Below are 14,182 nucleotides of genomic sequence, written 5' to 3' on the forward strand. Positions count from 1 at the left end.
GAAATTACTTGCCGCAAAAAAAAATATGGTAGCAGTAGAATACGATGGCATGTTTTCATTTTCACGCACTTGTATACATGAGCATTTGTGCACTTTCGCTCATGGGTACATGTACAAGTGCATACTTATACAACTTGCACACTTGCTTACTTCTGCAATAGGAAATGTTCATATGTCTAACAAAGGAGTAATATGAGCACAAAAATATAAATGGTGAGTATTATTTAAATTATTAACTATTGTAAAGGTTACATAAAGTAACCCACAGTCACAAAAATCGCACTAAATAATTTTCGATTTATTACCTGTTCAATGATTCATATCCAAAAACAAAATTTCATGTAAGCTTGAAAATAAATATTATTTATTTAATCATATAAATTTTCTGTTTTCAGTATAACCTTAAACGAACAAGGTTTTAATTGAAAATTCAAATGACTGCTTTTAACCCACCTAGCTGATGAAAAAAATTCCAAATTTGTTCCAATATAAAGCGTATATTTATTTTTTATTGAATAACATATCCATAAATGCACTATGTAGTGATGAGACGGTGGAAAAAATAACGTTGAGATCATTAAAAGTGACTCACGTGCTAAGACCTGAAAATGATAAGTTTCGAAACATAATTAGTACCGAATTTAATTACCCTAACGAGATAATTTATAAAAAGATTAATGTTAGATTTATTCGCATGTCTATTTATATCCAGTAGCGGTGCTTTCGTTATAGTTTACAAATGTTTTCGCAAAGCGTGTTTGCTATTTATCTACCGTACTGTTTAGAAGCCATTCCGAGGTTTTACCGGATCTCCGTGTGTTTATAAGTTATTAGCGATTGTTAGATTTGAATTATTGGTCGCCGTTTTGTAACGTTGTTCAAACTACAAAAGTAACATAAGCCTTCGGGAACATTATTCTTCCAAGTCTTGTTTGGAACAAAACTGGCTTAATTTATTGTTCTACATCGCATTCACTTATTATTTATGGTTTGTAAGCGTGTGGAATCTTCCCCCCATACTTTGTCAGCAGAAATTTATGAAGATCAGTTTTCTTCCCTATAAAAACGGCAATTATTTATTTATACTAAAAGTTTAAATTAAATGAGACATATTCGACTATAATGGATTTGTCGTTGTTTACCGTCCAGGAACTTCACGTGTTCGCTCAACCAATCCTAAAACGCCGTTGGCTCAATGAATTATAGCCGATGTTGAAACGGGAAGGTCAGTAGTGTGTAGCAATAAGATGGCTGACATTAAAATCAACGTTATCGTGTTTCAAACATATACAATGCACTGACGGAAATAACCACATTACCTGACTGCATCGCTAATAAATACCATCTTCAAGTTACAAATAACGCTGGTAAAAAAATTTCCAACGATGCTCGTAAATTTCGAGATATATTCGTAAATACCATGCGGATACTGAGATTATTTGCTTTTAAAAGATTAACTCGTAAAAATTATTTCCTAGTGCTAACAAAAATATTAAAATGCGTTTCAAGTAAACAGTTAAACATCTTTTTTTTCTCCTACCATTTTTTTTTGCAAAAAAAAACCGAACTCGGAATTGGGAATATGGCGTGGATTTTACGAAGATACAGATATCTGGACCTATGAAGAGCCTTTAGTGTCTTTGAATTGTATTCTTCGTGCAAAGTCCTATTATATTTTTTAACCTTGTGCACAAAGTGTAACGTGAAATAAAGTCTTTATGTGTATGGATGTATTGAAGTTCGTGGTTAATTTACCTGACACAAAAAGTACAATTAAATCTTAGTGGTGAGGCGATTTTGATTCTTGCTATTGACATTCCTTCAACGATTGGTTCCAGGGTAATAAGGCTATTCGGCAATTTTTCATTAACACACACAAACTTTAGTTAAATATTGTCTCATTTGTGTTTCCATAGGGATTTTTTTTTCATTAGGGATTTTTTTATAAAAATTCCAGGTTATCTTACTTATTTGCAATACATATGCGTCTTTGACTCCTAGAATTACAATATTAATTTACATAGCTGTGTGTCCATCTATGAAATACACTCAAGATTGATTTATTAAAGCTGCAGTTGAGGATAATGCAAGTATGAATGTACAATTTTTATTTAAATATTGTATTTAAACATAAAAGTTTACCGAGGTCACCTTCGCAATTGAGGTGCTACATTTTATTAAATAGTTGTATGCACCCTACTTAATAATTTTAAATACATCAGACGAGCAAAACGCAAGTGTCTTTCGACAAGCAATATTAAAGAGACAAGGACACCTGACGGTGTAGCATTTGTTGACTGGTAACTGTATTTCAAAATAAAAATTGTTTCCTCAACACTAAGCTGTTCTACGAATCACAACATTCCGTCTTAGGAAGTATACTTATAGTTTTATCATGGGTGACATTATAAAAAGATGTATTTTTATTAACTAGCTTTGAATGTGAACAACTTTCTGAAGTTGGTACAGACGTGTACAGACGTGTAGTGTACAGTAAGCGCAGCGTAGGCCGTGTCTGGTGACAGGCTTTCATGGAGCGCGAGTGGTGCGTGGCGCTGGTCTGAGCTACACTCGCTATGCACTCCCACCAGAGCGAGTGTGTCCCTCCTCGGCGACCAGACTCGCGCAGCGAGTCCCGATGATTGAGTTCCTACTGCCGCCCCTGGCGACACCTGGCGCCCCCTTCAGCCTCCTGCCACTCCCTACCCCCCCAACCGCCCCTACCACCCCTGGCGCTCCCTGGCGACCTCTGCCGCCCCCTGCCGCCTCCTGGTGAACCTTGCCGCCCCTGGAGCTCCCTGGCGCCTCCTGCTACCCCTGCTAACCCTGCCGCCCCCTACATCCCCTTACATACCCCTGCCGCCCCCTGCCGCCTCCTGGTGAACCTTGCCGCCCCTGGAGCTCCCTGGCGCCCCCTGCTACCCCTGCCGCCCCCTCTACCCCTTACATACCCCTGCCGCCCCCTGCCGCCTCCTGGTGAACCTTGCCGCCCCTGGAGCTCCCTGGTGCCTCCTGCTACCCCTGCTACCCCTGCCGCCCCCTCTACCCCTTACATACCCCTGCCGCCCCCTGCCGCCTCCTGCCGCCTCCTGGTGAACCTTGCCGCCCCTGGAGCTCCCTGGTGCCTCCTGCTACCCCTGCTACCCCTGCCGCCCCCTACAACCCCTTACATACCCCTGCCGCCCCCTGCCACCCCTGGGGACTTGCCGCCCCTGGCGCCCCCTGGCGACTCCAAACGACCCCTGCCGACCCCTGCTGCCCCGTGCTACACCCTGGTGCCCCCTGCCGCACAAGGATCGAGCAGACGCGCGCCTCCGTGGCTTTGCTTCACTCGGCGGCGCCCTCTCTTCCATACAGCGAATTAACTTATATTTTTAATTATTTGATTTTCCTATTTGTTTAATACTTCGTCAATGATTCACTAAATCAAACGGGAAATCTAGCATTTACTAAAGCAAGCTTGCAAATAAGTGCATTTAGTCACTTTAATCTACGTGTGGTATTTTGACTTTGTGAACATTTTATAAATTTAAAATCTGACAAATACATAAAACAACATATTAAATTCTTACGTTAGTTTTTATATAGTTGAAATTTAAAAAAAAATTAATACAATGAAAAAGTTGCAAGTACTTTGCTTGAATATGAAAGAAATCTCTTCGTCAGTTAAATTAAACTACCAATGATTGACATATATCTATTTGAATTTCTCAAAAATTGCTTCAGGGAAAATACTGAGACACTTCCTTCCACTGTTTCAGTGACTTGTTATGATTGAGACCCCCGCCTACATATACAGTTTGCAGAGCTCCAGAAAAAAAACACGCTATTTTAAAACTACACACGATATAAGAGTGGCGTTCATTAACTTAAAAGCATTTTGCCCTTTAACGTCAACGCCGAGCAAAGGGGCATGGTGAGGCATTATGGTTGCGTGTAATTTTTCTGAAGTCATTAAAAAAAAAGTTTATTTTCAGGTGTTGACAGTGATACTTTTCACGTGAAACTTACGAAAAACGCTTTTCACAAATTATCGAGAGATCTTCGTAAATTTATCATTTTCTTCGTCAATGTACGGGAGCTGACTACACTGAACTTTAAACATAAATCCACAATAATAATTTTGGTATGTAAGCAAATCATTCAAATTCTTGATAAGACTATTGAAATAAAACACACTAATAGTTTTTCGTATTTTTTCCTGTTCACACCGAAAACATGACTACGAAGTTTAAATAAGTACGGCATAATTTATACGAAGAACCAGTTATATGATATCAAGAACTATTTTTCGTTTATTTGAGGTTAATCCCTCAAAATTCCTTGAAAAGTTAGTAAATTAAACTGTAATATCTCATCAGAACGAGCATCTGAGATATTGGGCTAAGTACACATACATATACGCATTTCGATTAAGAAGTTATGAATATAAGCTACACTTTAGTCGCAAATTAAAATCTTCTTTACAGCAGTTCAATGTCGTCTGAAAGCTTTTAGAATCAATTTACATGTATCAATTCATGCATTATCCTCACTTGTATAAGTTTAAAAAAAATTTTAATCCCCGAAGTATATATATTTTCTGTAATGTTTTGTAAAAGAACATTTTTTTGTATGGACGGTGGACTAATTTTGCAGGAGTTCAGAGTTCGAACGCACGATCGTTAGTTTATTTTTTTATTTCCAGAAACTTTCGTCCTTCTGATTTATGACAGTCTCATAAATCAAAGATAAAGCTAAGTATTGAATAAACGGGGTGAAAAGTTTGAACTTCATCTCGTTCCTGTGGTGATCGTTAACCCATTATAGCCGTGTTCGTCATAAATTATGTTACAACGTAAAAAAAAAAAAAAAAACAGAAACGTGTCAGCATGATGCTGGTTACGTGGAAACATTATCTAGTTGGAAAATAGCTGCTTATTTGAGTATACGTGTACCTATAAACACAATAATAATAATAATTGCTTCAAAAAATATATATATTTTTTAAATCTATTATTAGGCAACAACAACTTAATTCGATATTTATTCTTACCTTTTGACTAGCACTTTAAAATCAATCTTATTGATTGAAACAATTTACTTTTATATTTATTTTAATTTTTTGTAGGTGATAAGTAATTAAAGATGGATGTATACCAAACAAGGCCGAGCGGAGAAGGAATCATTATAAAATTTGAGTGCCATGTTCTAGGGACACAATGGGATTCCAAAACTGGAATTTATGGTCAGGGCATTGAAACTGGTTTCTTCCAAATGAGAATCCGACTTTTTTACAGTATCGCCACCTCTCTTGGGTAAATATTTAGCTTACTTAAAAATATTACCATTTCAGTTAGAGTTTATGTTTGATTTTATTGTTATTTGTGTTTAAATAAACAACCATTACGACTCTAAACGATTTTTTTATGTTTGAGGCAGTGCCTGAGGTATTGTGTCAGTGTATAAATTTAAAAAAAAACTAAACTTGCCATAGACACTCAATATCCGCGGGGAAATTTCAGACGGATTTCACCGAAGGCCAACGCAATCCTGAATTTCCAAACACGTCCGCAGCTGTCGTTATTAAGCGGGAAAACCCTTGGCCGACGGGGTTGTCTAGTGAAGGGTGGAATAGGGGGGGGGGGGGGTTGAGACGTGCACGACATTGGACGAGAGACCCCGCCGGAATAGTTCTAAACGAGCTCCCTTATTTGCTCAATTGAGTCCCGGGTACGGAATAAGGACAGGGGTTGGTCGGCCAGCCGGGGAAATAGGGGTGGTTTCGGGAGAGGCGGCAAAAGACGGTGGAAGAGGAAGTGGGGGAGTGATAACGAGTGAGGGATGATTCGGAAAACGCGAAGGACGGTGGGGTTGGGGGAAGGGTAGGAAGATGAAGACCTCCCCCCCCCCCTTACCATTTCACTCCAAGAGGTTATCCACCCTCTTTTTCCCCAGTGCAATTTGCATAAACAATTCCCGTTCCCTCAGTGCTGTTTGGACAATTAAGTAAAGTTAGATTCAAAGTTGAAAAAAATTTATATATATAATATAACGTGTGTCGTGTTTTGAAACTACTGTTTCGCAACAACGCATAGTGAAGGTCGTGTTCATGGGAGTGGGCATATGAAGGAAATTAATATTTTTTATCTGTTACGATCGCATGGCGCAACAGCCAATAAAAACAGAATAGGTTGGCCTTTTGGTGGGAGTTATTAACACTTTATGTTCATCTATAATTTAGTGACAAGAAGTTGACGGGATATTATATTGCTGAAATTATTCCTTAGGGCAATATCGCCCCGGAAACTCCGCTGCGGGAAAGTTCCTGCCTGAACTCTCACTCTGGCTCTGACCTCCCTCCGAGGCCACCATCCTCGTCTTATATATCAGCCGCCATTTACAGAACTCACGAGCGCGGCCGGGGCCAGTCGCGTTATTCCGCGCCGACCCGACGGCAGAAATCTCTCGAAACACGTGTCGGCGGCTCGCATAACTCCGCAGCTGTGAGGTGTCAGGTGTCGTAGCTATCAGATACGCACGAGGAGCGGGGGGAAGGAGGGGGGGAAAGCGACAATCCTTGTTATCTTCCAGGCGCGTGGCTCGTCTCATATTGCGGCAGTCGCCAGCCAGCTCTGCACCTGCACATGTCCCAGCCTTGCTCACGTTCGTAACAATACTATAAAGTTTCCCTTTGTCTTTGTGAATTTTCAAATAAGAGAAAGCGACGATACACATTTTCGTTTCTTGACTTACGTCGCATTCACGAAATCACTCCCACCAAATGCTGTGAGCCGACCAAAAATTGTAAAATATTTTGCGAGGTTAAAATTATTCACTAACACATTAACGTCATTTGTAATTACCTCAATTAATTTATATATTGGCAAATTTTTTTCATAAGCTGCTGGTCAGCTGCCATGAACAACTTTCCATATAATTAGTTAAAATAATTTTTACCTACATTACCAGTAGATGGTCGGATGTATCGGCTGGACTTCATTGGCTATAATTAATACTTAATAATTTAATGTACGTACTGATTTCGCTTAGGGGATGCGCACCGTTGTGTGTATAGCGTAGCATAACCGCAGAGAAAAAGGAACGCTCTCTCGTGCGGACGATGCGCTTATCCAACCTCGTGGATGTGCAGGCGGGACGTATTCCTCAGTCAATACTTCACTTCTTCTCGCGGACCAAACTCTCATTCAAAAGAAAGAAATAAAATCCATCCCTTCCGTGCAATTTTCTTTATTTCGGTTCCACATCCCGTTTACAACGATCTCGTTAAAGACGGACTTAGTCGACTCAAGTCCGGAAAATCGACGATAGAATCGGTATTGGGCTACTGTAAAGAATCAGTACAACATTAATTAGTCTGGAGTTATTTCGGGAAACCTCGTGGGAAAATCAGGATGAGAGTCTCTCAAATTTTACCTTTCTGTATAATATATTCTGAGTATTTCATATACATTTTACTTTACGACAGGTTTTAGATTTTATCTTCCCAAGATTTTGTACCCTGTTGAGATCTGATATTTGTTCGTAGTCCCTGCTCTGTAACAACAAGGAGAAAATAAGATTTTTTTACAAGTATTTAATTTTTTTTTTGTAACTTTAACATCAGTTCATAAATTTTAATTTCAAATTTCTGCTCAATACAATACACAGGTTCTTTGAACAAAAAATTAAACTTTAAGTCATTATAAATAAAATATAGCGGAAACAAAATCTTCTTGAAATCCTTTCTCTTCTTGGATGTTTTAACCGACAGATTATAAATAAGTTTTGGCATCCTTAGAAATGACATACCACTGAGCATTGTCACCGGTGGTCGGTGAAACATATTCTTATAAATTTATTCCACCCCAAAGTACTACCACTTTAAAAATTACATGTGTTTTTTATGCTTATTATAAAATACATATTTATCATAAGCAAATTCGCATGGTTTACAGTAAATTGAAGCATCCTCTAATAGTATTTCTTGTAAAGTATGTAACATGTACATGACGCTGTGATGGCTATTCAATTTTTGATCGTTGTTATTTTCCCGTGCTATCATTTAGCGCGCAATTGTGGCCCTTTGTGTGGCCCATTACCGCCACATATGGAATTGAGTTGAGAATAAGAGAATATCTGGTCTTAAGTATTAAACAAAAATTTTTATGAAATTTAACACGCACAAAAGCAAGAAAAAAAGTAGGTTCAGTAACCAGGTACAATAACGATACAATGAAGGGGAAAAAAAAATATTACAGCAATAATGTAATATGACAACATAAAAATTATAAAAATATTAATATTTAAGTAATCGTGAGTGATATGTAAACATCTAACCTCGGTAACATGCCAATTCATATTGTTCTCATGCTGCAAATAAACTCATAATACAAAACTCGGACGCGACAATTAGCGAGCGTCATAAATTTACGAAAATTATTATTTTTTTATTGAAAAACGGTAAAATATTTCCCCCTTTTTTAAAGATATTACTATTATACTGTTTAACAGAATGAAAAGCGTACTATTTATCCTGGTTAGGCGAACAACAGGTGTACCAAACGCGTATCTTTTGAAGATTTCTGAAACTTCCACAGATGGCAGCACCGTGTTTACATATTTACGTTCCAATCGACGTTCGTTCCATTCACAAAATAACTCCTTACGAATTCCGTATACCGAGAGCAAAGATGTTTAAAAATGAAATACGAAACCAGTAATCCTGCATTTGTGTGTCCTAAAATTTTTTTTCGCATTTCTCCGTCGGCGAAGTTTCACTTTCGGCACGCGTGATGGCCAACGCAGTCCCGAGGAGGAAACAAAACACGCCCGCGCCCGCTAACGAGCACGAGGAAGGAGGCAGGGAAGGGGGTGAGGTGCCGTAGGGGGGTTGCAGGAGGATCGAAGCCCGCCCGGCCGGCTGGCGGGAGCACAGCGGCCGGGCGCATGCGCGCGACCAACCCCTCGCGCAGGGGGCTGCGCCGGGGCTCCTGCGGGGGGCGAGAGACAAGAGAGAGAGAGAGAGAGAGGGGAGAGAGAGGGGAAAGCGTCGATCTCGCCGGGACGCCCCCTTCAGTTGCGCGTCGCGAGACGGGACGTCGCTGACGCCGGCCGCCGCCGCCGCCGCGTTCGAAACGTTAATCGCCGCGATCGCGAAACCAAGTAGAGATATCACGTCGATTCCGGTACACTTCACCCGAACCACGACATCGAGTGTTCCAGTGGCGGCGGACTTCACGGATTTTGAAACACGGACGTGGTTGGGATGTCTGCGGCTGTCGACGGGTAGCTAGGAGGTTTCCCGACGGTGCGGAATAAAGTGTCCAGGGGAAGGAGCGCGATGCCGGGACGCTCGTAGGAGGGCTCCGGGAAATGTTCGCCGCAGACAACGCAGCGAGAGCAGCGGACACGGCCTAGCGGACATGCGGCCGACGACTAGGGGCTGGACCGCCCTCCTGGCGTCGCTGCTGGCGGTGCTGGTGACCGAGAGTCGGCTGACGCTCGCGGCCAAAGACGGTGAGTGCTGCAAGTGCCGCTCGCACGTGGTCTCATTTCCTCGTCATCACTCTTATTCAACGTCTAAAACTGATGTTCCAACTCGATTCGTCCCTTTGCAGGCGCTGTTTCCTCATTAATATTTACACGATATATTCACTAAGTGCAATGTAATGAATCTAAAATGTCGCACCAGTTTTTTTTTTAATTATTATCCCTTGCATAATATTCTTCACCCATTCATGTTACACCTTGTGAATATCGATTGAATATATTTGTTACACGAAAGCACGTTCAAGCGGAGGTATTGTGCTATAATTGTAGGAATAGCTTTTAAATAATACTAATGAAGATAAAATTTAAAAAAAAAAAAGTGTGAAACCTACCCTTAAAGTATTCTGCGAGTCCTCAAAGTCAATATTATTTATTACTTAATTTCATTTACGAACTAATAATTAAAATAATTAAACAATTTAAACCAAATGCAATGAAATCAAATAAACGGAAGTTTATAAGACTTTTCACTAAGGAAGGATTTTTTTTCTCGTTAAAATTGTACACTTGAGTATCCCTAATCCCCACATTAACATGAAAAAGACCTGAGGTCTTAGCATAGATTCAGTTGTATTTTTTCGAATCGCTTGCATGAATTTATGTGCGTGTGATGCAAAATAAAGGTAAAACAGTTATGTATTTTTAATTTATTTTTTTAACTTCCCTTCATTAAGGCACTCCTACAGTTTTAGTGGGGGGATGAAAGGGTGTCGAAGTTGTCTAAAGTAAACTTCAGGTTGGTTATTTTGGTGGCCATACCATTGATCCAAAAGAAGAGTTTGACTTAAATATCCCGCCCACCAACGTCTTCGTCGCGAATGCCTGCAGTAACGATTATTGGATTTTTGCCAGCGGTATATATAACGTTCTCAGTGTTAACCTCCGATGTGACCGCTCGTGACCCCATTGGTTTAATCCAGCATGAATCCCAAAAGCAGGAAACCAATATGCTTGTAAGTATTTCAATGTTTTAATGAATATTTCATAATGAAGAAATACACGTGCCTTGTTTACGATATATCTTGACTGCCAATAAATAAATTACTTATAATGTCAAAATTGCTTGCCTTGATTTTCGATTGAAATATATTAAATATAGTAGCGCCAAAGTAACAATATAAAGATAAATATTATTTAAAGTGCATGATTTAAAAGTGCTTCTTATAAAATAAGCTCCTCCGGTATCCACAGGTGAGACAGATTTTTCCAACGTCTCACGGAGTGAAGGGAAAGACGCCCGTCTCTTGTTCAACACAAAATTGCCTTCTTGAATTAGGGGTATTGCTAAAAATTATTATTTTTTCATCGTTTCAACGTAAGATTCAACATGCAAAAATATGTTTCCATTAAGAATTTCATAGTTCGATTTTTTTTTTAATCAGGTGATTTGTAAAGAGGAACTCAACCCTTGTGTCCGACTAAACTGAAGTTCTATCATTTATTCGCCAATTAAAAGCAGATATTAAAGTGCGATGGCATGATCCAGTCGATCTCTGTGTACAAATGGTGTTAACAGGAAAAGTCATCAATATGTAATATTGTATCCAAATCTAATGTCTGTTTTTTCTCATATTTAAATATCACAAATCGAGTAAGTCAATGATGTCATACTCATCTCATTTAATAAAATTTTATTCTTTGGCAATCAAGGCAGGATTTTTTTTATTATTTCACTGTTTACTCTAAACATGAAAAATTTCTAAAAAAAAATACATATATATCCGTTATACAATACTCTGAGGAAGAAAACATTTATAAAATATTAAAATACGTCTTTAATGAATTTATTTTGTAAATCTTAAAAACTTCATTAATTTATTAGTATGTATATGCATGGTAGTTCAATGATATAGCATTGCTTTCAGATGTTGACATATCTGGTAGTTGTTTATCGACGCATTTCAAATTTAGAAGGTATTTCGCTATCTCCACTAAAACCATCATTCGGTACAAATGTCTGTTTTATTTTCTGACCATTGTACTCATCACTTGTGTTGATATTTTTACTCATATATGCCGTGACAAAACGTTTTCTTTAAACACAAACGTATTTGCAAAAATTATTTTTGCAAATTAAATGCAAAAAATTCTCTATCAAATTTTGATACTATTCTGTGCTTACAGCAGCAGCGTTGACACTTGATACCTGATTGGCCAGAGCCCTTCCGCAAATCAAATATATCGCTCAAGTAAACAAATCACTAGTGAGATTCATGTCCCTGATAATATTTATAAGGTGTAGAAAAGCAGGTTTTAAGGTTATTTACAGTCTACCCTCAAAATGGCTGCAACAATCCAGCAGCATTTACCAACAGACGTGGCTTCACTACAGAAGCCAAGATATGTCTAACGACTCTAGCCTCAATTAACCTATCCATGGTTTTTTTTTCATAAATATCCTGAGCATCGCCTTAAAAACCATCAGCTTTTACTTTTTAAATAATTTTTACACGACAAAATTGGCACATTTAAGTAATACAAAAGTGTTTTTCTTTGTTGTATCACAGAACTATCATTATAAAGGACAACAGTAACATTTAATGACATTTAATTATTTTAAATATGCAGGATTTTCGGCATCGAACTTACTTAAAGCAATATGAGGAAATTTATTTCCTAAATACGGATAATTTTCGCGCAAATTAAATGATACAACAACATCATTTTATGTTCTTGGAAATTTTAGTCAAATGACTCAGTAAATCTTTATGAAACAAAAACTGGTATTACAGCTTCTCAGATGTTTGTTAACTGTAACAAAATTTTACTTTTATCTTCGTTATTATTGTAAGTTATATTTTAAGGAACACCATAAAAGGGAGAGGAAATGAAGTATTTTTTTTTTATTGTACCTTGAAGCACTTCATGTCGTTTTCAGCATTAATAACTAGATATCTTCAAATCGTTTAGAAGGTCGTGCACGGAAACTTAAATTTACTATAATAGTTTGAGTTGGCAAATTTCTGTGAATAGTATCCAATGACCTCACTGTAGATGAGAATGGTCAGGTGTGGGCGCTTATCTGTGTGAGCGAGGCGGGATGATAAGTGCGACGCTCGCTGGCGCTTCTAGCGCCGTATCGCCTCTAAGCGCAAGGCTGTGGACTGGTGCGCAGTCTTTCTCGTCGTGGATGGGGCAAAACCACTTTTTTTTATAGGAGCCGTCTAATTATATTGTTTAACTAGCTTGAAACTCGTGCTTTCCTCACGAAATTTCAGAGTATTGCTAAAATCTTACCATTGAAAGAAAAGTATGTGATTAATTCCTAACATTTGTCTAAATGAATAGAAACAAAATGTTTGTCAAGTGCATAAAATATGTATTAAAAAATTTTTACAAATGTTATTCATGAAGTGAATATACATAGGCATTTTAATTTTTAGTGTAGATCAAATATCTGATATTAAAACTTCTGTAAAGCAAGTCCAATGAGTGCTTTCAAGAATCACGTTAACTGTATATTTCATGCCTAAATGTTTTTCTTAATATACGCGTTCTAGCCATTTTCAATCTGGTGAAAAACTAAATACGGAAGAAAAAAAAATGACCCGGGTATCGGGAGCAGTTTTCATATCGCTTGGTTTTTGTTCCTGAAGCATTGCACAGTGTTATGTTTTCATTGGTGCAGAGTTAAATATTTTCACCTTTTAAAATTAAGACGAACGCTGGTCACAAATTGTGCAGTTCTCTTCGTAACTTTACCATTATATAGGCCTATTCTTAAAATTCACTGGTACTAAGTAATTGACTTCGAACATTAATACAAGAAAATAATCTTGGGATACTAGCAAAACATCCAAAAACTTGTTAAGACTTGTAAGAAAATGCTCTTATTTCTGCTACGAGTGCTTATCTTAAAAAAAAAAAAAAACAACTGGAACTTGAAGAACGGCGTATTTTCTACGAAGATTCAGTTATATACAATTACGAAGAAGAAATATTCTATTATTTGAGGTGAATTCATCGCTGGACAGTCTTTAATTTTACAGACATTTCTAACAGTGTAGGCGGGGCGGCGCATTCGGCCCGAATAAAGTCTTCGCTTTTGGACCATAAATTGGTGTACTGAATTGACACGTTTCGTAACACGACGACGACAGAATTCGAGCGAAGGAACAGTGATTTTTAAAACTTTTCCAACGTTTCGACGCCAGTGTCCCCCGTTTCTCGAGCGTGGCGAGCGACGAAGAGAGTGTTGCGAGTTGATGTTCCCGGTGTTGCTCCCCCTTTTGACGGGGACATCTCCGACGGTGTCGACGGACGACTCCGGGTGGTCGCAGACTGCGAGGGGCGCCTCGTCTGTGGCCACGTGAAGGCCTAATGGGCTCCACGCGGGACCCCCTCCGGTCGCCGACTCCGGTCAGAACTTAATTATCACATCAAAGCGGACCGGCGCGGCGGTGGAAATTTTACCCCCCCGAGGCGGCGAAAGAGAATGAGGAATCTGGGACACTTAACGGCATCACCGCACCCCTCTTTCCTCCGGTTGTGGCCTGTAAACAGAAACACCCTCGGCTTTCTCCGAAACCGGTCGACAGGCGTGTGAAATATCAAATTTAAAAAAAACATATTGATTTACAATATTTTTTAGACATAGGACTCTTTTGCTGTTTACACTATTTTTCGTAGGTAAACTCAACAACGTACAAAA

The 14,182-nt window shown here is 38.8% G+C and overlaps 2 protein-coding genes across 2 annotated transcripts in view; both read left to right on the forward strand.

Annotated features, from left to right (window-relative positions):
- Window positions 1–1,209: 1,209 nt before the first annotated feature.
- LOC134536313 (uncharacterized) lies at window positions 1,210–9,275 on the forward strand. Its single transcript, XM_063376065.1, has 3 exons — window positions 1,210–1,225; window positions 2,689–3,316; window positions 8,879–9,275. Exons 1-3 carry the CDS (start codon window positions 1,210–1,212, stop codon window positions 9,273–9,275), a joined length of 1,041 nt encoding a protein of 346 aa, XP_063232135.1.
- LOC134536314 (hemicentin-1-like) overlaps window positions 9,057–14,182 on the forward strand; it is a 382,069-nt gene continuing 376,943 nt past the window's right edge. The window contains exon 1 of the mRNA XM_063376066.1: window positions 9,057–9,498. Coding sequence (XP_063232136.1) covers window positions 9,405–9,498 — 94 coding nt within the window. The 5' untranslated portion in view covers window positions 9,057–9,404. The remainder of the gene's footprint in view (window positions 9,499–14,182) is intronic.

The sequence above is a fragment of the Bacillus rossius genome, chromosome 10, assembly GCF_032445375.1.
Source record: "Bacillus rossius redtenbacheri isolate Brsri chromosome 10, Brsri_v3, whole genome shotgun sequence".
Taxonomy (NCBI): Eukaryota; Metazoa; Arthropoda; class Insecta; order Phasmatodea; family Bacillidae; genus Bacillus; species Bacillus rossius.